Below are 23,094 nucleotides of genomic sequence, written 5' to 3' on the forward strand. Positions count from 1 at the left end.
GATATAGAATTAACACTCCATAAACCTCTCTCATTTAACCTTAGCTAGGAGGCTGAGGAAGGTGTTTTCCAGAGACAGGTTTCTGTTCATTTGAGACGACGAGTGGCGAGAACTGAAGTGCTAGGTTTGAGAGGCCCTCAGCTTATTTCCCTCTGTCTTGTTTGCCTTATTTTGACATGTTATTTATTTTATTATATGTGTGGTAGGAACTGCATGCTACAGTGTGCACATGTAAGTCACAGGTAACTTTGTAGAGTTTTCTCTCCTTCTGCCATGTAGGTTTTGGGGATTGAACTCAGGTAATCAGACTTGCTGGCAGGCACCTTTATGTACTGAGCTGTCTCTCCAGCCCACCTCTCTCTCTTTCTTTCTTTCTTTCTTTCTTTCTTTCTTTCTTTCTTTCTTTCTTTCTTTCTTTCTTTCTTTCTTTCTTTCTTTCTTTCCTTCCTTCCTTCCTTCCTTAATTCCTTCCTCCCTCCCCTTTCCTTCCTCCCCCTCCCTTCCCCTCCCCCACCTCTCTCTCCCTCCCCTCCTCCTCCCCCTCCCCCTTCCCCTCCCTCTCCCTCTCCCCCTCTTTCTTTCCTTTCTTTTTCCTTGAGGAGAAATTTGAAGCTCAGAGAACTCAGGTGACCTCCTTAGGTCACAAATTAATTCTCTTAGTAGAAGCAGAGATGAAGCCTGGGCTGCCGACTGCAGCAGAGAGCATCAGTTGGGAAGCCTTTCTAGAAGCCCAGAGTTGGCGTCTTACTCTCGGAGGGGAGGAGAGAGCACTTTCGTGATGTAGTTTACCAGAGTTCACTATCTAGGGATTCCTGATAAGTCAGCTGGAAAAAATTCCCATCCCCTTATAATGGCATCCTGTGACCAGGACAGAGAGACAGAAAACTCACTATGTCACTTTCATTTCAGGCCAGACCAAGGGTGGAGTGACTTCCCAATAAATGGGTGGAGGGAAGTCTTCAGAGGGCAAGGGAGGTCTCCCTGGAATTGCTCCAGATCCTGGTAGATCACAGAGAGTAAGGACTCTGGAAGATGGGAAAGGAGGATCAGATAGGAAACAGCTCTGTCTGTGAGCCAGCCATTTAACACACCCAGCCCCACTCCCTATTCCCTGGAATACAGAACTCTGCTTTCAGACCCTTGGCCTCAATTACTAATAATTACAGCAACTGAAACCTTACTTGACATGTGGCATGAGTAAAGTCTTCATTTTGAGAGGCTAACATGAGAGCTAAGGGCATAGTTGCTCCCTAAACCTGCTGGGTTCAAACCACGTCCATAACTCTGAGCTTGTTTAAACTTTTCTGTGTTTCCACTTCTGTAGCTCAAAATGGGAATAATGATAGTAAACTATTTTGTAACTCATTCTAAGGACTCAGTGAGCTCTGGACACACAGCAAGAGCTGTCTGCATGGGTTGTTAAAATTATATTATCTTCATAAGGCCTTTCTCATTCATCTTAGCTAAAGGCGCCCTCCCTCCAGTCTCTCACTATTATTTTATCGTCTTTAAAGCCTTTATAAGCTGAAATCTTCTCCTCTTAAATTGCTTACTGTTCGTTTTTACTTCCATGTATATGCCCTTGGAGCTGGGCCTGTGCCTGAGACATATAACTGAGATGTATAACAGGGCCAGCAGCTACGGAGTAAGTTGGATTGTTTCATTGGATCTTGCTAAGTCTTCTGGAGAAAATAAATACTCAAGACACTACCATTCTGTGGAAGAGCAAGCAGAGACACCAATTGTTCCCTTTAGTTACTCAAAATCGCCTAGATAGAACTTAAACCCAATTTGTCTCAAGAGCTGTTCATTCTAAGAACTAGCTGGACTGAATCCTGGCACCAAGAGCTGGGAAGGATGGTACTTCTCAACTTTTTCTTCTTTCAGTTGGACTTAAAGGTTGGAGAAAGAGGCGATTGTTCAGACTTTCTTCCTTTAAGTAGAGAATTCAGTCCCAGAACCTCCTAGAACCTCCCAGAACCCCCTGTCTTTATCAAACACCTTCCCACTTGGCCCCAAAGCATTTCCCTCCCAACTCACCCTAATCCTTACCTTCTATGTCCTTGGTCCCTTCACCCTCCATCCTACCTGATGTTTCTTCTTTATCTCTCAGGCTCATTCTCCTTCCTATTTGTGTGTACTGTCCGGGAGGGAAGTGGCAGGGGCGTTGGGATGGGGTTGGTGACAGGGATAGAGATCAACACTGGGAATCCAGAGCAGAAGCAGACTGCTTTCTTGTGTACTGTTAATATAAGAATTTCCTCTGTCTCATCTTCCAATCTTCTTTCTCTGGGACATTTTTGCAGTGTCCCTTGTTTACAGAGTATAACTTATGATATTAGTGACTTCATTTTCTCTACCCAAGAGTGCACTAACTGATAGCTGCCCGATGCCACCCTCTAGCCACTGCCCAAGAAGAGTCTATCAAAAGGCCCCAGACAGGATGAAGCCATTTAGCGTCCAGCTAAAGACATTGTATTCATCTCATTAAGTCCTTGACTTTTAACTCAGTCATTCTGGGTTTCTGAAAATCTGTCCAAGATTAGACAGAATAGCCAAGTCACATGTCTGTCTGTCTACGGCCAGCATCTAGAGCCTGACTGTGGCATCAGGATTAGGCTGGGCAGGCTGGGTGCTACTCAGGATGGTCATGATCATCTCAGAATGTCTCTCTGTCCAGCTGGACACGCACCTAGCATTGCCTTGGAGCCAGAGCAACAAGTAGCTGGATAAGCATGTTTAAGATCACAGACTTCGTGAGACTGTTGCTTCTCCGGCAGAGAAGGAAGGGACAGAATATTACAGATAACTCTGATGGCCATGTTAATGGCACTTGGCAATCCAGTGAGGATCAGTGGGTTAGGATAAGATAGAAAAATATTTTTGAAAGAACAAGCAGGGAAATGCTGATGGGTCAGACCTGAGAATAAAGCTAAGGTGACATCTAAGAGGCTGGATGGACTTCAGGACTGGGGACTGTATGACTTGGTGAATACCAGGAGGGTTAGAGGCCAGGGCACACATAATACTGTTCTTAAATATGTTGACTGTTATTTATTTTTTAAAAAAGATACATTTAGTGAAGCTTAAAAATTAAACAGATTAAAACTTAACACGCTATAATGTAAAACATTGTGTGTGTGTGTGTTCTTCTCATCTATATAATTTGTCTGGGACACGCTGCTATCTCACCTCCCAATTTCTTCACAGGCAGCTGAATAAATATAGAAATAGGTTCAAAGACCTTGGGAGCACTCCCTTGTAGTCTTTACAGATAAAATTGGTGCCAGAGTCCCAGGTCTCTTGGGCTCTGGCCTGTTTGTCCAGTTTCGTCAGAGATGGTTTCACTATAGATATTTGGTTTCTGAATAAACCCACCAGGGAAAAGATCATGGCTCAGGTATGTTAGGTTTTCCTGAAACTCTCCTTGCTACAAATTCTACCAGCTGTAGAGTATCATGGCCCAGCAATTCAGCCCCTAGATAAATGCCATACCGAGAGAGAAATGGGTACATTGTATCCAGTAAGAGATAGACATATGATGTTTATAGCAACTTTATTTACAATCAGCCAAACCCAGAAACAAGCCAACTGTCTACCAGCAGAGTGACTAAACAAATAGATACATCTCTTTAATGAAATGCTACTCAGCAATAAAAAGGAACAAATGTCCAACATGCACAATGACACGGATGAATCACAAAAGCATCAGGGGATGAGAAAGGGGCCAAGATCAAAAGTGCATTCCATATGACCCAAAGTACAGTGACAGAAGCCATGCTAGTGGTTGCTTTTACATGAGGGAGATTCACCGGCGAAGCTTCCGGGGTGACTGGAATGTTGGAATGTTTTCTATCTTGACCAGGACGGCAGCTACTATAAGATTTATACACTTTATGCAAATACACCTCAACTGTACATATGTTACAGCTCAGCTTTTTAGGAAAATCCCAGGGAAAGAAGGAAAAGGGTTTTTGCGGGTAGAGGTAACATCTGTGTACTGCGGTTGGGTGGCAGCTGATTCCCCTAGGGTAAGAGGCTTCCAGCGCCCGAACTGCACAAACCAGGAAAGCTGTTTTGCTTCCTCTGGGGAAAGGGAGCTGAGGGGTTTGGGGTGTGTGGTAGAGATACCATTACTGCCTTGACCCTGGAGCCCAGGGAATGGCTTCATGCTCACAGGAGGATTCACTGAAGGGTCAAGACAGCAGACACTACTGGATGACATTAGGAACTCTGGACATTTGTTCTCTGGCAGCCTTATGGTTTGTGGTCCTCTCAGAGCAGGAAGGTGTGGGGCAGAAGCTGGGGGGTAGTGGGGTGGGGAAAGACCCAGAGCCTGAGTTGAGGCAGGAGGGCTGTGCGGGCTATGTGCAGTGTGTGGTTTCTGAGACAAACTCAGAGAAGATTGTCATGCTTTTCTTAATTCCCCCAACAAAAGTCCATAGCAATATAGTAATTTTGTGAAGGCAAAACAGAAACAGAGACCCATCAGACGTGATCCCCAGTGTTCTGTTCCCATCCACAGTTGTCAGAAATAGGGGCTTTCCTCTCCTTGCTATACATCGCAAAGCTTACTGTGACATGAGCTAAGTATTGGAGTGGCCTTGTCTACCTGCCCAGAACATAGGCGCTGTTAGGAGTGGGGCTCCAGTTCCCTGGCTACGGTCTCAAGTGACAGTAACAATAAATAAGGAGAACAGCAGACAGGACAGGGACCAAGGAGAGCAGGTTCAGAAGTTCTCATAATGATGCACAAAGTGGGCCCGGTCCTGCCTGTTGATGAGCTGGCAGGCCTTCTCCACATTCTTGGTCATCCCTGGAGGACCACAGCTGAAGACTCCAATCTTACGTACCTGTCCATGGAGAGATATGTGTACTGAGATGCCCACAACCCAGGAAGATCAGCTTCTGCAGCCTGACCACAATAATCAGACCAAAATAAGACAATTAAATATGGTCCTAGGGTGGGAGGGGATGGACCCACCTGTGGATGGACTTCCTGTAGAGAGTTGAAGAAGAGCTCAAAGGGAGGGCGACCAAAGTGGGTGATGGAACGCAGGCCCGTGAACAAACTCCTGTTCAGCGCCTTCTGGAAGTGCCTCTCACAGATGTACTGGAGAACAAAATCAGGGAGGAAGGCCATTGCTAGGAACAACCCTTGGCCCTGGGAGTGGCTCTCCTGCCATGGCTGGCTTGCCCTGACCTACCAGCATGGTGGTCCTGAGGTCGAACTTCTCAGCCAGCTGAGTAATGTAGATGTGCACAGACACCAGGTCCTGGCAGTCATTCTCCTCCACCTCCCGGATGATGTCAGCCAGCCACTCAAACTGCCTCTGAGTCCTTGTCACCCAGATGAAGTAGATCTGAGGACACACACTGGGGCTCAGGGCCAGCTCAGGTCTGGCTCCCCTCCCTACATTCTGAGATGCTAGGAAGCCTCAGATATCCTGTTGAGAGCGATGTTCTGGTCTTAGCCTCCAATGGACAAAGGCCAGCAGAGATTCTTATGGCCACTCTCCTATCCACACGCAGGATTTGATATTTGAACTGCTGTGTGTCATGGTCCCCACAGACCCTACGGTTGGAAGCTAGGAGTGCACTGTTGTGGTGGCAGGGATCCATAGGGCCACACATTTCCCACACAGAGTGGAGAAAGGATGCTCACCTTCTTACAGAGCATCTGGCTGCCCATGGACGATTTGAAGACCAGGTCTTTGAGGATGGAGGCAAAGGGGGTGACTCCAATGCCCCCTCCTACCAGCACTGACACCTCAAACTTATGCCACTCCTGATGGCCCTCTCCAAATGGTCCATCGAGGTACAGCTGACAGGAGAAGGAGAAGTGAGATGAGCCAGGCCCTGCCCCAACTCTGAGGCCAGAAATGGGTAAGAGTAACAGAGGAAGGGGCCAGCGCACCTCAGTACTCTTTCAGACTAGCTTTGTCATGAAAGATACTGGGGCATCTAGTGTCAGGGTACAGGGAGCAGGGACAAGCCCAAGGGTGGGTACCTTTGGGTATCTGGCACAGGTGCCACCCACTGGGGGTGAGTAGATCTCTCTGAGGCGAGTAGTCCAAGGTCCCACAGCCCTGATGTGCAGGCTGAGTGTGTCCTCATGGGGTGCAGAGGTCAGCGTGAAGGGGTGATACTCATTGGTACCCAGATCCAGGCACGCGATTCGCACCCACTGCCCTGATTTGTACTCAAATGTCTTGGGTCTCTGGAACTGCAAGTAGGTCACCCCTAGAGGTCAGAGTGGGAGAAGAGCCTAGATCAGAAACTGTCCTTGAAGACTGAGAGGTGTCTGTTCTTTCTACACTGCTGAGGCCCAGAGGGTCTCACACAGTCACATGGTCTAGACAGGTGGTGTGCTGGGGCTGAGAGTAGTTAGTTGAGGCTCCTCTGTTTCCTGGGTAACATAAGAGTTGGGCACCTCTGCCCCAATCTCTCTCACTTCATCCTGCAGAGGGTGCAGGCTCATAGCACTGCCGAAATAACAGCCTACAGGGTGAAGGACTCTTCAGATACCCAGATGCTTATCAAAGGGAACTTTCACAAATATCTGCATGCCTTACAAGCAACATATCTTACCAAATCTTAGATAGTGTTTATTGCCTGTCCACAGCTGGGCCTCAGGTTTACTTATATTTGTTGAAAAAGGAGGTTAACAAGTTTTGGAGAGTATGAAAGGCTACTTTACCTTTATCCTCACGTAATCTTAACTGAAACAAAACGGATATGAAATTGAGTTCTCTGCAATGTTAAGCCTAGAGGTTGGACGACATTATGATACCTAAATCACCTCCCGCCACCCTCTGTAGTGATATAATCCTCCACCACGGCCAATTCAGACACAACAGCAGTCTGGCTGTCAGGGCTCTTTGCCTCTCTCTGAACCAGGCTGCACTCTGGCACCTTCCTCCCCCTGGAACGTTGTTTTCACCTGTTCTTTCCCAGCATCGCTTCTCACTGTCTGCGGGTCTTTTTCTTTATTTTTAATTACGTATATATATGTTTATGTGTGTGTAGGTGTATGCACACGTGAGTGCAGGTGCCTATGAAGGACAGAAGAGGGCACTGTATTCCCTGACATGGCTGCTGGGAACTGACCTCAGGTCCTTTGAAAGAGCAGAAGGTGCTCTTAACTGCTCAGTTACCTCCCTAGCCAACTTGTCTGCAAGTCTCACCAGGAACTAAGCATAGCCCTTCTTGGGGTGTCATTTCTATCCGAAAATCTTCAGGGTTCAGGGTTTCTCCAGAGACTGTCAGAGGTAGGGGTTAGGGAACCCGACAAGCCCCCACCGTGTCTGAAGAGCAGACTAGTTCTCATGCCTGGGTCAGATCAGGCTTGTACCTGAAGGCAGCAGCTCCGCCTTCACCACACTGATCTCCACCTTCTTCCGGCTCAGGCTCACTAGCTTGTCCCCTCCATAGATAATTGCTGGGACCAGGAAGTAGATGTGGAAGCTGGGTAATTGGATGAGGGCATAGCTGCCATGGATGATGATCTGGAAACAGGGCCAGTTAGTATAGCTCCGCCCACCAGGTCCCGAGTGGCTCCTACTTGTCAGGCATGGCCTACCCAGGTACTGGCTCTGATGGGCCAGCATAGACACCAGGGTGGGGTCACAGAGGTCAGGATCACAGTCCTTGGGCCTAATTCTCCATCTTCCCTACTTTACCGTCCCTTTCCATCCCAAGTGTCCCCTCCAAGGTTCACCCCTGCCCAGGGAAGGTACTCACCAGGACATAAAGCACAACATAGAGGTGGTGGGTCAGCCAGAAGCCCCGGAAACTGTGGCGGCGGAAGTGGTGGGAGGCGAAGACGTACATGATGGCCAGGACCAGGAGCAGGAGGACTCCTGTCATACCTGGGGGTGGGAGGACAGGGTCAGTGGCTATCCTCGGAACCTCATTCTGAGCTGAAAATACAACAGGACATCTCCCCACACCGTTCTCCCTGACTCCCACTCTATTCCTTCAGGGCTTCAGAATAGCATATCTGTAGGGGCTGGAGCCAGGATTGGCCTGTCAAAAAGGGACCTATGGCTATTATAGACCAATGTGTATTCAGGAAGAGGAGAAAAAGGAGGAGATACACAGTTGTGGTGCTCAGATCCCACACCCAGCTCCATTTCCTACCTGGAACTGTCTCAAAGAACCACCAGTAGTACTTTGGGGGAAACTTGGACCTGGAGGGTAAAGGCACAGTGAGCCTCTGGCTGAGGCAGAAGGGGGTTTGTCACTCCCACACCACAGCCTGATGCTGCCCCCAACTCCTGAGGTCACTAGGACTCCACTAAGATGGCTACAGGATCCTTCCAAGGAACCTGGTGTCCACTGCCATGGTTCTACCCCTCCTCCACGGCAGCTTTTCCTGCTATTCTATCTTACATTCTCCTCCTGCAGTTGGCCTTTGCTTGCCTCCTGGAGTACTTGGTCCATTACTTTGTGAGATTAGTGAGGGCAGGGACTTGCGTTCTGTGCACAGCAACATCAAGCGAATAGCAAAAGTGTTAAACAACTGCAGCTATCTGAAATAGCCCTGCTCTCTGGCACTCGACTAAAACACCCAGTACACAGTGTATAAATATTTGTCCAATGAGTGAATATTGAACTGAGATGATAAACTACGTGTCAAATGGGAAAGAGGCTCTGATGTCAGCTTCTAAGGTCCTTTCCTGGCTAGTCACGGACAGCTTCCTCTCTGAAGGAGAATCAGTCACCTTACAGCTTCTCCATGAGGGACAGAGCGTTGTGCCTTCGCGCACCGAGAAGCTGTGCTTCTGTGGCCATCTATTTCTTTCCTGTTACAACCTTAGGCCCACCCAGAGGACCCTAGGGGTGCCTTTCCCCCCGAACTGACCCGTCATTCACAAAGACGTTAGGGAAGACGCAGGCCATCAGGCTGAGGGGACTGACTGAGAAAATGTACACATTGACTGCATGTCCAGCACTGTGCAGAACTGAAAGAGACAGCATGTCAGAGAGATTAACCTGGACCAACACCACTCCCAGCTCCCAACCCAGAAGCCACATACCAGCTAGGACAACTGCAGCCATAGCAATCCAGCGATGGAAGTCCACAGCGGCATCAAAGGGGATGTAGCGGTTGAGGAAGGTCTCCCGCAAGAAGGTGATGAGGTTGCGGCACATGGTGAGCAGGATGTAGGAGAACATGAAGGAGATGCTGGCCGCCGTGCCCCGGGACAGGATGATGCCCACATAGGTGGTTTCTTCGATGTCCGTGGGTGGTGAGGCAAAGCCATAGTCTGGAGCCAGAGTTGAGGCAGCTCAGCATTGCATACAGGACAGGACCCTGAGCCTGAGTCAGAATGCCCAGGCTCTGTTGTCCAGACCCCGAGGACTAGGAAGGGCAGCCAGAGGACTCTGCACTCCCCACTAAGGTATATGGCATGCTCCCTGCCCACTGCCCACAACCTGGCATTCTTACAGTAGGCACGGTCTGCAAACAGGCCTATGCAGATGGCTGAGAAGATTGTAACACACACAATGTGGCGCCGGTAGTTTTCCACAAATCGCTTGTACTGCTTGAACTTCTGGGCCAGGAAGCCACTCTGTTTTTTCTCCTGCAGTGCCTCCGTGTACAGCCGGGGAGAGGGCCCCATTACCCTGCAGTAGTGATAGACAGGGCACTGGTGAGAAAGGGGTTCCTTGGCCTTCCCTCAGTACTACCCATAATTGAAGATCTAGCAACCACGAAGGATGTGTCATAACAGTGGAAAGCAGGCAAGCAGCCCCTGCTCCCACGACCCTTACCCCAGTTCTTACTTGTTCCAGACATCTTCCTTTCTCTCTCCACACCTAGTCTACCTTCTCTTCTCTTTCTGTCTCTGTCTCTCTCGTTATGCACCCCCATCCTTTGATCTCTACACTGGCCTACTTCTATACCCAAGGCAGCAGAAGCCAGGAGGCCTCTTATGGCCATTGTGGTGGAGCTATGAGCTAGGCATCTTGCCAGAAGATGCGTTTAGAGACTGAGTGAAGAGTGGGTCACTGGAAGCTCCAACCCTCTAGTGGGCAGCCCCGAGGGAAGCTCAAGGAGCCACTTTCTCAGAGTGTCCTGTCTCTCCTGCTAAGGGCCATGGGCCCCTCCTTTATGGTGCACTCTACAGGAGAAGAGGCAGCAGGTTTCCTGACCCAGGAGCTACAGCAGTCCAGGTGTTTCCTGGAGAGCTACTAGTGCCACATCATGTGTGTCGAATGGAAGGAGACTTGAGGTGGTGCGTCAGGGCTCAGAGATCCTGAGACTTCTCTCCAAGAATCCTGAGAATTCAGGAATCTAGGAGATACTCACTTTTTGCCAAACCTCTTCTTTAGGCCAGTACTTCCCAGTTCTGGGGTTTCCATGTCAGAGAGTGCCGTTTCTGGGGGGCAGGAACTGGAAAAAATGAGACAAATCAAAGTCCTGGAACCTGTTTTCTTTTGACTGTTGCAGCCAGGAGAAGAACTGCCATATCAAAGTTGGGGTGGAGTCCAGGAAAGGTCCCCAAGAGCAGGAAAGGACAGAGCAGGATGAGCAGCTACAATCCGCTCGTCTGTGCTTAGGGCACCTCAGGCCTGGAGTGGTAGGGAGAGAGCCAAAGCTCTTGAACAACATAGGCTGTATGTAGGAAGCAGCTGGAGTTTGGGCTGACACTGACTTTGCCAAGGCAAACATCTGCTCAGTGGCTGTCAGCTAGCTCGGCTTCCTTCCTTTGTTTCCCTCAATGGATCTCGCCAAGGACACCACCCAGTCCCTCCCTCCCCACACACCTGTTCCCAGGAGTCCGGTTGATGAACGAGACTCGACAGGCACTGCTTTGTTTAAAGATGTCCTTGGTGCCTAGAAAAGAGAACAAGAGCTCAGCTTGGCTTCTCTGGAAGGGCAGAGGGTGGGATGGGAGACTGTTCTCCTCCTGGGCCCTGGAAAGGCTGCTCAGCATTCGATAGTGACTTAGTCATGTCCAGATCTGGGGCTTCAGCCCCATTTCCCTCCCTATACCCAGGGCAGTCAGTGTGCACAAAGAAGAAAGAGGCTACCATGTGGAAGATAGAACTCTACATGTCCTTTGAGAAAAAGAAAACAAGGTCCCCTGCTCTGGCCAGATACATCCCAAGCCAATGCCCATGGCTCGCCCCTTGGCTTAGTGAACAACTCTGCACAATGTACAACTCGTCTCTGAATATCCATGCTGAGCTCCGTACTAACCACCAAGGACTCGGAGGAAAGAAAAGAAGACCTGTGTTATGTCTACCAGAAACTCTGTTTGGAAGACTCCTCGCCTTCCACACTCACACACCTCCAGCTCCACCTTTGACACAGAGCTGTGTGAATCGGAGATCACTGTCGTGGTCCCGCAGCATGAAGTGGAAGTCCTCCCAGGTCAGCTCCTCCTTGTCCTGGAACCCAGACTCCCGGAACATAGACTCAACCACCTCAGCCAGCTGGGCCTTGGACAGGCAGTTGTTGGAGATCTCAATGAAGGACCTAGAGGAGTAGAGAAATGGTAGCTATCATCCAGCAAGGTCAGGCTTGGGCAGGTCTCCAGATTACCTAATGTGGTCACCATCAGCCTGGGAAATGGCACTGGGCAATGTCATCCAGCCTAAAGCTGACACTAAGGCTGGCAAGGTGATGGCCGCAGGCTCAAAGGATCTTGACAGCTTAGAAAAGCAGTGTGTCTCCCCCTCTGCCCCTCACCCCAAGAAATGGAAACAAATGGGAGAGACTAACACTTGTTGCAGATGATGGGGTCCAGGATACACCATGGCCCTCTCTTGTGATGGGCTTGCTGCTGACTCTCTTTCGTGGAAACCCACCCACACCCATTCACCTTTGAGATTCCACTTTCACCATCCAAAGAGGACACTCGAGTGTGGGAGGGGAGTGGCTAAAATGGTGGCTGCCTCCTTACGCCAATACCCTAGGGCATGTGGAGGACCCACTCAGGCCCAAGTCCAGTGGCACCCACGGTAACAGCTGCAGCGGCCACTCTTCTTATGTTGTGCACGGGGACTAAAACAAGTGTGTGTGTGTGCAAGGACAAGCAAGCACCATCACCATGCTAAAAAGCATAATGCCATCGAGGCAAAGCAAGGAGCACACATTTTATTATAGACTGAAAAAAATGTGAGCTGTCATTGCTAATGGGATGTCCTTCCTCCTCCTGGATTTCCTAAATGTAGCCAGGACAGGACTGCAGTGACATGCTGATGAGATACAGGTTGTAGTCTTTTTTACTGTTTTAGAAGTCTATGTGTCTCCAGTTGCATATGTAGCAGAGGATGGCCTAGTTGACCATCAATAGGAGAAGAGGCCCTTGGTTTTGTGAAGATCATATACCCCAGTACAGGGGGATGACAGGGCCAGGAAGCAGGAGTGGGTGGGTTGGGGAGCAGGGCAGGGGGAGGATATAGGGGGCTTTGGGGATAGCATTTGAAATGTAAATGAAGAAAATATCTAGAGCAGGGCATGGTGGCACACGTCTTTAATCTCAGCACTCGGGAGGCAGAGGCAGGCAGATTTCTGAGTTCGAGGCTAGCCTGGTGTACAAAGTGAGTTCCAGGACAGCCAGGGCTATACAGAGAAACCTGTCCCGAAAAACCAAAAAAAAAAAAAAAAAAAGAAAATATATAATAATAATAATAAAAGAAGTTTATGTTAGGGACTGGAAAGTTGCTCAGAAGTTAAGAGCACTAGTTGTTCTTCCAGAAGACCCAGGTTTAGTTTTCAGCACTCACATGGCAGCTCACAACTGTTTGTAATTCCAGTTCCAGGGGATCTGACACCCTCACACAGACATATATGCAGGCAAAACACAAATGCACATAAAATAAAAATAAGTAAGCAAAGCCTCTAAAGAAGAGGAAGAGGAGGAAGTGGTCTGGGTTGGGATTGTCAGGGAAAGGGAATGTTAAGAGCAATGGGAAGGCACAAAGACACCTTAAAAGAACCTGGGCTGCTGTGCTCTGTCTACTTACCCTCATATATTTCTCTTTGTCTTTTTCAGTGGACTATGTACCAAATGCCTACATGTTAATCTCAGCATGGAAAAAAAAAGCAGATTTAAGAAGAAGTGAAGAGATATGACTCGTGGTGCTTGAGGCTCTGTCCTTGGGAATGAGGGGTTGAGGGTGCTCACGGCTGGTCTTTATTGACATTTTAAAACTAGAGCAGGGCTGGTGAGATGGCTCAGTGGGTAAGAGCACCCGACTGCTCTTCCGAAGGTCAGGAGTTCAAATCCCAGCAACCACATGGTGGCTCATAACTATCCGTAAGGAGATCTGACTCTCTCTTCTGGAGTGTCTGAGGACAGCTACAGTGTACTTACATATAATAAAAAAAAAAAAAAACTAGAGCAATGTTTCTGGTAGTTTTTGATAGTGTGGCTATGGACCCTGTTAAAGGCAGAGACATGCCAGGGTGATGCTTTGAAGTTGGATGTCTTGAGAATTCAGGATATAGTGTGTACCATGCAACATGGATGGCCACTAAGCCACCTTGCCTGCCCTCCTCTGAGCTGAATTGCTTTTGTGTTTAAAATATTAAGGTACTCCAGGATTGGGAAGGCCCAGCCTATACCGCATCATGGTGAAGAACTCGTCCTTGGAGAGGAAGCCATTCCCATCCAGGTCATACATGGTAAACATCAGGCGGGACTTATCCTCTGAGGAGCCTGAGGGAGAAAGAGGATATAGGTCACCTCCTTGCTAACAAACTCCTGATTCCTCAGATGCTCTGCTAGACCCCACCACCACCTTTCATGAAGACCACCAGGATGTCCAGGAACTCCCGGAAGGATATGTAGCCATTGCCATCCTTGTCAGCCAGAGAAAACATGGACTCCACAAACATGTCCTGGGGCTTGAGGCCTAGGGAGTCAGCAAACTCAGCTCTGCTCAGCTCACAGGTCAGAGCCTCACGCACTTGCTGGGATGAGTCCAGGGGCAGAGTCCCTGCATCAGCCTGGTTGATGTCCAGCACCTGCACTTGGGCAGTCACAGAGAGGGAGAGGAGAAGGAGGTCAGGCCTAGCTGACCTATCTGGGATGGAAGCAGTTCAATGACTTCATGTCTCCCCTGTGTGCAGTTCAGAAAACCCACTCCTAAACATACTGATTGGGGTCTCTACTCTCCTATAGGAGGGGTCAACTGAATCTTTACACGCTTTCTGCTTCTCTCTGGACCTACGCTCCATCCAGCAAGGATAATATCGATGGGGAGAAAAGGGGAAAGTAAGATGCAGGGAGCAAAGTTGGGGGATGAAGAGTGAAAGAGCCTGTTTCAGAGGCAGTGGATATTGGCTATAGCATGACAGAGTTGAGCCGATATAGTCATGCTAATTCAGATAGCACTGCCTTGTGCCTAGAATCTGCCTTCTATCAGTGTACAGATAATTTAAAACTAACACATCACGACCATTTGTTATGCCCACAATGTACCAAGTACTTAGGCTAAACACTGTCTATAAAATGGTGATTTTCAAACCCAAGTCTATATCAGCATCACTTAGAAAGATTTGTTAAAATGAAGCTTTCTGGGTACCACCCCCAGAGCTCCTCATTCAATCTGTTGGGGAGGATCCCGAGAACCAGAGTTTCTAATACATTTCCAAGTCAGCTGATGCTGCTGATCCAGAGGAACCATTAGAGAATCTGTCATGCAGATGACCTCACCGGCCCCCCTCAGCAATGCAGTGGACACAGCTTTAGTCACTGATCATTAGATGGTGAGGTGAGGAATACAGAGACAGAAATACATGAATTGCCTAAGGATCCAATCAAGACCGTCTGTCTCTAGCCTACAGTGTGAAATCTTAATTCGCCTGCAAGAACGCAACCAGCTCAGGTTGGCTCCATCCCCTGTGTCAGGTATAACTCATGGCACCTGAGCAAAAAGCTGTCTGAAGAAGATCTCCAAGATGCCTGCCCGTTGCTGCTTGGTCACAGCCTTTCTCAATAGCTCCTTCTCATCCACCTCAGCTATGTGGAGGCCGGGAGTGCAGCAGATACAGAGGTCTTGCAACAGCCGCACGAAGGCACCCCGGTCCTCTTCAGAGTTAAACATCAGCACCTAGGTTGGAGAAAAAGCCTCATCATGTCTGGAGCTGGCTTTTCTGATCTAGTCCTGCTTCAAAGGACTTCAGGCTGAGGGAAGAAGAGAAGTCTTTTCTGTGACCGTCCAGGCTGTGGTCAGAGAGTGACCTCAGGGGGTCATGTAAGTCAAAAAGCTCCTGAAAGGAGCCTCCTTCTCCAGCATCAGCCTTCACAGGGAAATCCTGTAGCTGAGAAGACTCGCCTATGAGAGGGGATACGTATGAAAACAGCCCACAGAGGAAGGCAGGATGAGCTGTACCAGGTCATACTCCTTGGGGATCTTGAGCAGCAGGGTGCGACGTCCACTGTTGCTGGACAGGATGAGGTTAACCTGCTGTGGGGACTGCAGTTGGATGGTCCGGAGCACAGTGAACCGTTTGTCAAGGACCTGCAGACTTCTGTCTGGAAGCAACTGGAGAGTGACTGGATAGCTCTTCTCCTTGGGGCCCGGCCACTCCATTGCTGAGGAAAGGACAATTGCGTGGTGGGTGACTCAACAGAGGCCTTTGAGCCCATGTGATTCTCTGATCTGAGCATGCAGTTCTAGTGAGTCCTGCTTCCATCCCACTCTGTAACACGTTTCTTCTCCTTAGGCCCTGGCTCCCGTCCCCTCCCCCTGGTCCTCAGGCTTCTCACCTGGTACCCCATCACTGGCTGGTTGTTTCTTCAGACTCTCTTTGCCTTTCTTTAGTAGCATCTTGTGTTCTCGGTTCCGGAAATGAGCCACCACCCCAGCGACAATCAGACTCACTGAAGGGGACCAGAAGAGACTAGTGAGAAGGAAGGAGAACCCTTGCTCATAGCTTCAAGGGGACCTACAGGTTGAGCTCCTTAGCTACCCAGGAGCTCCCTGAGTCTGGCTCAAGCTATGCAAAGCAGCTAGCCTGAAAACCAGCATGTAGTGGGGTGGTGGAGGGCAGTGGGGTGGGGTGGGAGGAGGAATGAACCGGGCCAGTCTGTGAAGAGGGGGAGGTCAGAAAAGAGGTAGGGAGAGCTAAAGCGCTTACCTAATGGAAAGCAGCAGACAGCTACAAGCGTGACACCATAGCCAGCACCACTGCCCTCAAAGTAGTCAATCACAGTAACAGGCGCACACTGGGGCAAGCCGTCCGTTGTGAGTTGCCGAGGCTGTGGGCAGGGTGCACCTGCGGGATAAGTAAGTCACAGACGTCTGAGTCCGAGAATCCTTACTCTTCCGGTTAGCCTCTCCCGCTGTCTTAGGAAGGACCAAATATCTTCTCCCATTCTCAAACCTACCCCTCTGGAACTTGTTCCTCTCAAAAGACCTCCATATCTAATTTCTCAGCATCTACCCTGCCTGATTGCTAGGTATAGCTCTTGGGCAGGCCCAGACCATAGCGGCATGGAAGGCAGCCCAACACAAAAAGCCCATGGCACAGCACAGATGACTCTGCCCCCATATGATTGCTTGTCGGCTCTCCCTGGATACTCACCTTCCTGCCAGAAGAAAACGTTGGGTTGCAAGGCACTGGGGTCCACATTGGAGACAGCTACCAGTACATCCCGCAAGGTGGTGTTTCTGATTTCTGCAATCTCCTCTTTGGAGAACAGCCTAAATGGGGGGAAGGCCATTGCTGGGATAGGAAGGGAATTTCAGTCCTCCAGTGACCTCAGGCCCAAAGATTCATGTGAAGAAAGAGACTGGGGTGGACGAGAGTGTGGTAGGCCCCTGGCATCAAGACCTGTGGAGGCTGTCTAAGGCCAGACAGAGAGTCTGGAGCCCCACGCTAAGGTGAAGTCAGAAGCAGGGCCCAGCCAGGCCTTACCCATTCCTAGTGTTCTCAAACCAGTAGCGATCACCATCCCGGAGCCTCACAAACTGGTCAAGAATGATGTTGCTGAATAGAGGTCCAGGGTCCCCATGGCTCTCCAGGAGTCCACCCAGGAGTAGTTCCAACTGGGACAGGTCCTGGTTGTACAGAGCAGCTGTGGCCTCCAGCACCTGGAGCATCATGGAAGGTAACGAAAGTACACGTGACCTCACCCACAATGTCCTCAGTAAATCTGCAACACTGACAGTAACTACCACATAAATTCTTATGCAGATCGAGTGAGTTCATCTGTGTAGAGATATTTGGAACAGCACTGCCATCCAAAGTTTTGGCTGCCATTATCTTGTGTGTATATGTGTGTGGGAGTACATGTTTCTGTACATGAATATGTGCATATAGATGCCACTGGTTGACACAGGGAGTCTTCCTTAATCACTCTCTACCATATTCTTTGAAACAGAGTCTCTCCCTAAACCTGGGTATCACTGTTTTGGCTGGGTTGGATTGGCTGTCTAGTAAGGGTCAGGAGTCCTATCTCTGCCTCCCTAGAACTGGGATCCCCAAAACATCTCAGAGTTTTAGGTAGGTGCTGAATATTCAAATTCAGGTCTCCATGCTTGTGTGACAAGCATGTTACCAACTGAACCATCTCCCCCCCTCCAACTGTCATTGTTATTGCATTGTTATTATTATTATTTATATTAACCTGGGGTTCTACTTGGGGGTTGAGAGCACTCCAGTTCTTAGGAGGCTCCAGTCCCAAGGCCAGCAGAGCCTGGCTATAACTGGGGAGCCCCATATCTCGGCCACGCTGGATACTGCTAGCCACGTAGTCTGTGCGAGAGAATCTCTCTGGGCCAGGCCAGTAATCTGAAAAGAGACCAGACTTTGAGTCAGTTCCAATCCCCGTGCATTGCAGCCTTACACCCAGCTGTCTAGAGCTCTCCTCAGCCCCAGTCCCCAGCACTCCTCTACATGACATCAGCGACCTTGTTGGCTGTGGAGCCCATGTCACCATGTGTGGTCAGGGGCACTTTTTCTAAGACTCAAGATAATTCTTGATACCAGACAGAAATTCCCTTCTCTTCATGTCCCAACTTTAAAACAGGACTGGATGAGAACCCTTAAGACCTAAGTAAACACCAGAGAGGGTGTTCGGTTGCTCTACCACCCTCAAGTCCACCATATTCGGGCGTAGTCAAAATAAAAGTAACACAAACACAATACTATAATTGAGACAGGGAGCTCAAATTTCAACTTCTTCTGACATTTATTTGAAGTCTGAGGGTGTAGCTCTGTGTGTCTGTATCATGGGTACCCCAGGGCTGCTTGTTGACTAACTCAGAAGGCGCCTCAGACTTCCAGGCTCTCACACCCCACCCTCTGAGCTCACCTCTCAGGTCTTCAATCACTATCCTGTCCTCCAGCTCTGAGATCTGGGAAGCCATTCCCAGCAGCAACTGATCCACATCTTGAGCAGTCTTCAGATTGGGGTTCTGGAAGTAAACACTACACTCAAGATTTTGACCCTGGACCACCAGTAGCCCCTTGGGAAAACAGGCCCCCCCACTCACTCTCAGACCTCCATTCATATTCTCTCTCTCTTCCTCTCTCTCTCTCTCTCTCTCACTCTCTTGCTTGATCTCTCATTGTCTCTCACTCTCTTCTCCTCTTCCCCTTCCTCTGCCCCTCCCTTCTCCCTCCTTCTCCCTAGCCTTCTTCCACTTCCTTTCCTTCCCTCTCTATCTTGGTAGATTGTGTGAGCACCTGGTATACAGCAGTAGTCCTGCCTGAGCTTCTGAAGAGCTAGGACAGCATGCACATCGCCCATGCCCAGGCATTTCCAGCTCTCGAACAATTCTCCCCAGATACTTTTCTCTGCCTTTTACTCGCTACACTGCTGCTCAAGAGCCAAACTTCTACTTTTCCAAGCATTTGTGCTACGTGAATTTGACTCCACCCCCACTCCCTGACCCCAATCTCACACTCACCTCCCGAATCCAGTAGCTGTTGCAGACTCTGAGAGCTGGAGAGCTGTCTGAACCTTCCTTCGGGAATTTCCGGAAATGACAGCTGGAGTTTCTGAAATAGGGTGACAAAAATACAATGAGGGAATTGGGGGGCAGAAACTAAGGTGGTGAGTGAGGTGAGCATTTCTCTGGGCTAGACGAGAGTGAAGGATGACTTATGAGTTTTCTTGAACATTGGCTTGGATTTACAGATAGAGTGATCTCTATGGTGGGAGGTCAGAAGGCGCCCCAGCTGCCAGACACACCTCACGCTCAGCAACCAAAATTCTTCTATTAGAGCTGGAAGATTTCCTATGGATCCCAAACTTCCCACCCCAGGATCCTGCTTCAGCATCCCCTCAACAATTCTGCTTCTCTTCTGAATGAAACTGGAGGGATGCAAGCCCCTAGCTCCAAGCCCACTCACCCCACCCCCCTCCAATTCTATGCAGCTCTAACCGGCTTCGTCTTCGCTTACCTCATGTAGACCCCAGGGGGCACCATAGTAGAGAGGAACTGCTCAGAGGCCACCACGAACTCCGGGGAGATGCTGGGGTCCATGAAAGGGCGGTACCCTGTTTCAAGACAGTGCCTTACCTCACACCCCCGCATCAAACAATCTAACTCTCTTTTGTCTGTGGATCTTCCACTTAGGTCTCCCCACCTTCCACAACCCCTCCCCATTACCTGAATACTCTGGAGGAGTTTTCTGCAGGAAGCTGGGCAGCCATTGGTATAGAGCAATGTTCTGAGGATTAGAAGGGGAGGAGGGGTTGGGTTGAGCCTTTGGGGAAGGAAGACTTGGGTGCAGAGATGAGGACCAGGGAAGGCTAGTTGTAGGGGAAGGAGGGGCAGGCAATTAAATTATAATCACAAGCAAAATCACCCATGTAAACATTCACAGGGTCTCTCTGTGTGTGTGTGTGTGTGTGTGTGTGTGTGTGTGTGTGTGTGTGTGTGTGTGTGTTTGTGTATTCCCATTAGCCCTTCTGGGAATAAGGGCCACAACTAGGGAGGGGAGAGGCGCTATCCAGGACTGGGAAAGCTTTCCTGGGGGAGCCGAGTCTCCCTGGACCTTGGGCACATCATGGGAGAAAGAGCATAAAAAACCCAACAGCATCAAGTGCTAGATGCTTCAAAGAATTTATTGAGAAGAGAGATATGTTAAATAATGATCAAATCCCAAATTATCTGGCATAAATAAAGGGTTTCCTCTCTAAAATGTACAGTAGTTTTCCCTACACATTACCTCTCCCTGAAGAAGGGCCCTCCTAGAAAAGAGTATATAGGGAAGAGGCATTGTCCAGGACCCCGGAAGCTTTGTTGGGGGTGCAGAGTCTCTCTGGACCCTACACACAGGTGGACTCCAGGCAGGCGGCACGACTCACCTGGTAGGTGGCAATGACCCTCTTGCGAGCATGCTGGAACAGTTCCTCATCCCCCCAGTGCGGGTGCTCCTGCGCCAGCTTCCTGGCACACAGGTTGTGGTAGCGAAACCACAACAAGCCCAGAGCCTGCAGAAAGGGCTCCCTGTTCCCGCGCTGGGCCCCAAAGGCTGCATCCATGTGGGGAAGCAGGACAGGAGATGGACAACAGCTTGAGTCAGGGGAGCCCAGACCCACAGGCAGTCCCCCCCTCCTCCAGTACAGGGCCTCCAAGCAGCCTGGTGCCTCTAACCCTACACCTCCTGCCAGGACCCCCGCAGCCTCACCATACACCCCTTGTGGCCCGCCCCGCCCCGTGGAGGGGTCCGGCGCCATCCACATGAGCAGAGAGCTCTGGGAGTTCCGCGGGAAAGCAGGGTCAGGCCCAGAAGCCAGCTGTCCTCCAGAGAAGCTCCTCAGAGTGTCACTCCAGGAATGAGAGGAGCCATAGATGGCGCTGCCATCTAGCCAGCCGGTCACCTGGTTGCTCTGCAGGGATGAGCAGAGTCAGGAGGACCAGGCAGGTCCTTGCTGGTAGGGAGAGCCTCACCGTGTCTGGTCTTCCCAGCCAGATCCCAGGCCTCCAGCGGATCCAGCCTCAGACCCCCTTCCCGCCTCTCTGCCCTCCTGCCTTTGGCTGCCTGGCCTCACCTGGTCCCGGGGGTTGCTGGGGCTCTGTCCAGTGTTGTGGTCCCAGCGGCTCCTTTGAAAGGGCAGCACCACGTTCCCGCGCTTGTCAGGGTCGAACACCGGGTCCCCACGTGGGATGTAAATGTTGAGGAACTCTGCGGGGCAGCCTGGTGTTTCCACACTCACCAGGTCTGAGAGCACGTGGTAGCCTGGGTTAAGAGAGCAAAGTGGTAGATAAATCACCAGGTCCCGCTCTCCTTAGGAGAGCCTCTGAATTATCAGGACACAGAGGCCAGAGCACAAGCTTCAACGCTGTCTCTTCAGCTTATCCCCCCCCCCCCGCCAGACTTGATCTTCTAAGATGCAAACAAAACGTAGCATCCCCTTGTGAACATGCCAATATCGTTTCGGGGGTGGGAGGGGGGGAGGCGGATACGATTTGAAAACAAGCTCCCTTCACCTCTGTGTGGCAGTCATGAGAGTCTTGAGGACAGCAGTGGTCAGGGCATAAGTTTCTGAGAGTTCTAGTGGGGACCCAATGTACGTGTTGGTTTGAAGTAAAGTAAGAGAAAGATCCCCGCATCACACCCAAACCCTCAAAGATGATAACAGAAGCACTTCTTGGAAAGTTCTTTTTTCTGCAAGTTGCGGTGGTCCTTTCCCTGGACACTCAGCAAGCTCCAGATCCACCCTGGTTTCCTGTTCCTATACTCACCAAAGAAGACCCCCAGCACTGTGCGGTTGTGGACCGAGGGCAGCCCTGCTTTGCCCTTAGCGACAGCATCGCTTAGCCGGCGAGGGTTGGGCAGTAGCGGCTCTTCCAGAGCCTGATAAACACCGTCAGCATAATTAGCCGGTATTAGGCGACGCAGCCGCGAGCCTGGAGCGCAGAGAGTTGATCTGGATCAACGCTCTGGGTCCCCAAGAAGCCCCACATGCCCCCTCCCATTTCCTACCCCCAGGAATGGATAAGAATGTGGTGAGAATGCAATCCCGCAGGCCGCCCCGGCTCCTCTCCCCACACTCCAACTGCACGCCCTCCCTACAGAGCCCGGGGCTTACCAGCCGCACCGCGCTGGTGGTACTTCAGATTATTAAACCAGCCGTCGTAGCGCTGCACTTCCCAGGGCAGTGAGGGTGCGTCCTGGCCACCTGTGGGAGCAGAAAGCCTCCCACTTAACATTAACCTTCCAGAATGCCCTGAATGACCCGATGGGCTTTAGGCTCCTTCCTCAGCTGGCTAACTCCTGCCAATGAACGCCATCTCCAATCCTTTGGCCGCTGAGCCGAGGCGGTCAGAAGTCTTCCAACTCAATAGCTCAATAAGAGATGGCTCAACCCTTCCAGCTTCCAGGCGCCATCTGCCTTCCCTTCTCTTTCCACACTCCTGTGGGACACTGGCTAGCCCCTTCAGCAAGAGGCCCCTACTACGTACCTGCTGGGCCCAGGGGTCCAGTCAGCAGAGCGCCCAGGAGAACTAGAGTCTTGGGACTTGTTGGAAGCATGCTGTCCTTGATCCCGGCGGTGGGGGGTAGTGTGTCAAGAGCGCACACTCCCACGGCTGGTACTGGGAGAGGAGCAGAGAGGTACTACTCAGGTCCCACATCTTCACGACGCGCTTTCTGGCATTAAGACCGTCTGCCACCCTAACCCTGTCTGATGCTGATCTCAAGCACATTAACACCCTGGTCAGGAGCGCAGCGGGACTGTCTATGGGGTTTGTTCTAAAACCTAGTCCTCTCAGCCCAATTTCCCAAGTACTGCTTCTCCAGGAGGGGGATAGAAAAGGGAGAGAGGCTAATGAACTGAGAGCTAGGGACGCGCAGCCAACCTCATCCTCATCTAGGATGAATTACGTTCAAAGGGGAGAAAGGAGCTAGGAGACCCAACCTCTGGTGTAAGGGATCCGGTCCGGTTCAACAGTCTTCCGTGGTCTTGGAGATTTTGTTTCCTGCTCCGCTCCTGGGAGCAGCTCCGAGAATCTTCACCCTTCCTGGATGCCCGTTCACCCTTCGCTCTTCGTCCTGCCTAGCAGGTGTCGCTCGCGCCACCGCTAGCAGGTGTGAATGTGTGAATCAGAGGTTTGCGGTCGAGTTAAGGACAGGATTTCAGTTATTTGCATGTCTCCGCCCCTTCGTTT

The 23,094-nt window shown here is 50.4% G+C and overlaps 1 protein-coding gene across 2 annotated transcripts; it reads right to left on the reverse strand.

Annotated features, from left to right (window-relative positions):
• Positions 1-3,539: 3,539 nt before the first annotated feature.
• Duox2 (dual oxidase 2) lies at positions 3,540-23,034 on the reverse strand. Of its 2 annotated transcripts, XM_006499110.3 has the most exons (34): positions 22,845-23,034; positions 22,390-22,521; positions 22,017-22,106; positions 21,670-21,834; positions 20,976-21,163; positions 20,612-20,813; positions 20,289-20,455; positions 19,588-19,648; positions 19,379-19,475; positions 18,883-18,973; positions 18,285-18,387; positions 17,598-17,761; positions 16,886-17,061; positions 16,553-16,671; positions 16,106-16,243; positions 15,735-15,848; positions 15,358-15,560; positions 14,890-15,075; positions 13,762-13,987; positions 13,586-13,679; positions 11,304-11,491; positions 10,777-10,846; positions 10,319-10,402; positions 9,455-9,633; positions 9,042-9,272; positions 8,867-8,966; positions 8,143-8,192; positions 7,744-7,871; positions 7,355-7,508; positions 6,011-6,243; positions 5,666-5,824; positions 5,208-5,363; positions 4,985-5,113; positions 3,540-4,853 (listed from the first exon to the last, which is right to left on the reverse strand). In XM_006499110.3, exons 2-34 carry the CDS (start codon positions 22,457-22,459, stop codon positions 4,731-4,733), a joined length of 4,638 nt encoding a protein of 1,545 aa, XP_006499173.1. In that variant the 5' UTR covers positions 22,460-22,521; positions 22,845-23,034; the 3' UTR covers positions 3,540-4,730. The 2 variants fall into 2 exon arrangements, with proteins under 2 accessions (XP_006499173.1, NP_001349684.1); NM_001362755.1 differs by lacking the exon at positions 22,845-23,034 and having other exon boundaries at positions 3,541-4,853.
• Between the last annotated feature and the right edge of the window lie 60 nt (positions 23,035-23,094).

The sequence above is a fragment of the Mus musculus genome, chromosome 2, assembly GCF_000001635.26.
Source record: "Mus musculus strain C57BL/6J chromosome 2, GRCm38.p6 C57BL/6J".
Taxonomy (NCBI): domain Eukaryota; kingdom Metazoa; phylum Chordata; class Mammalia; order Rodentia; family Muridae; genus Mus; species Mus musculus.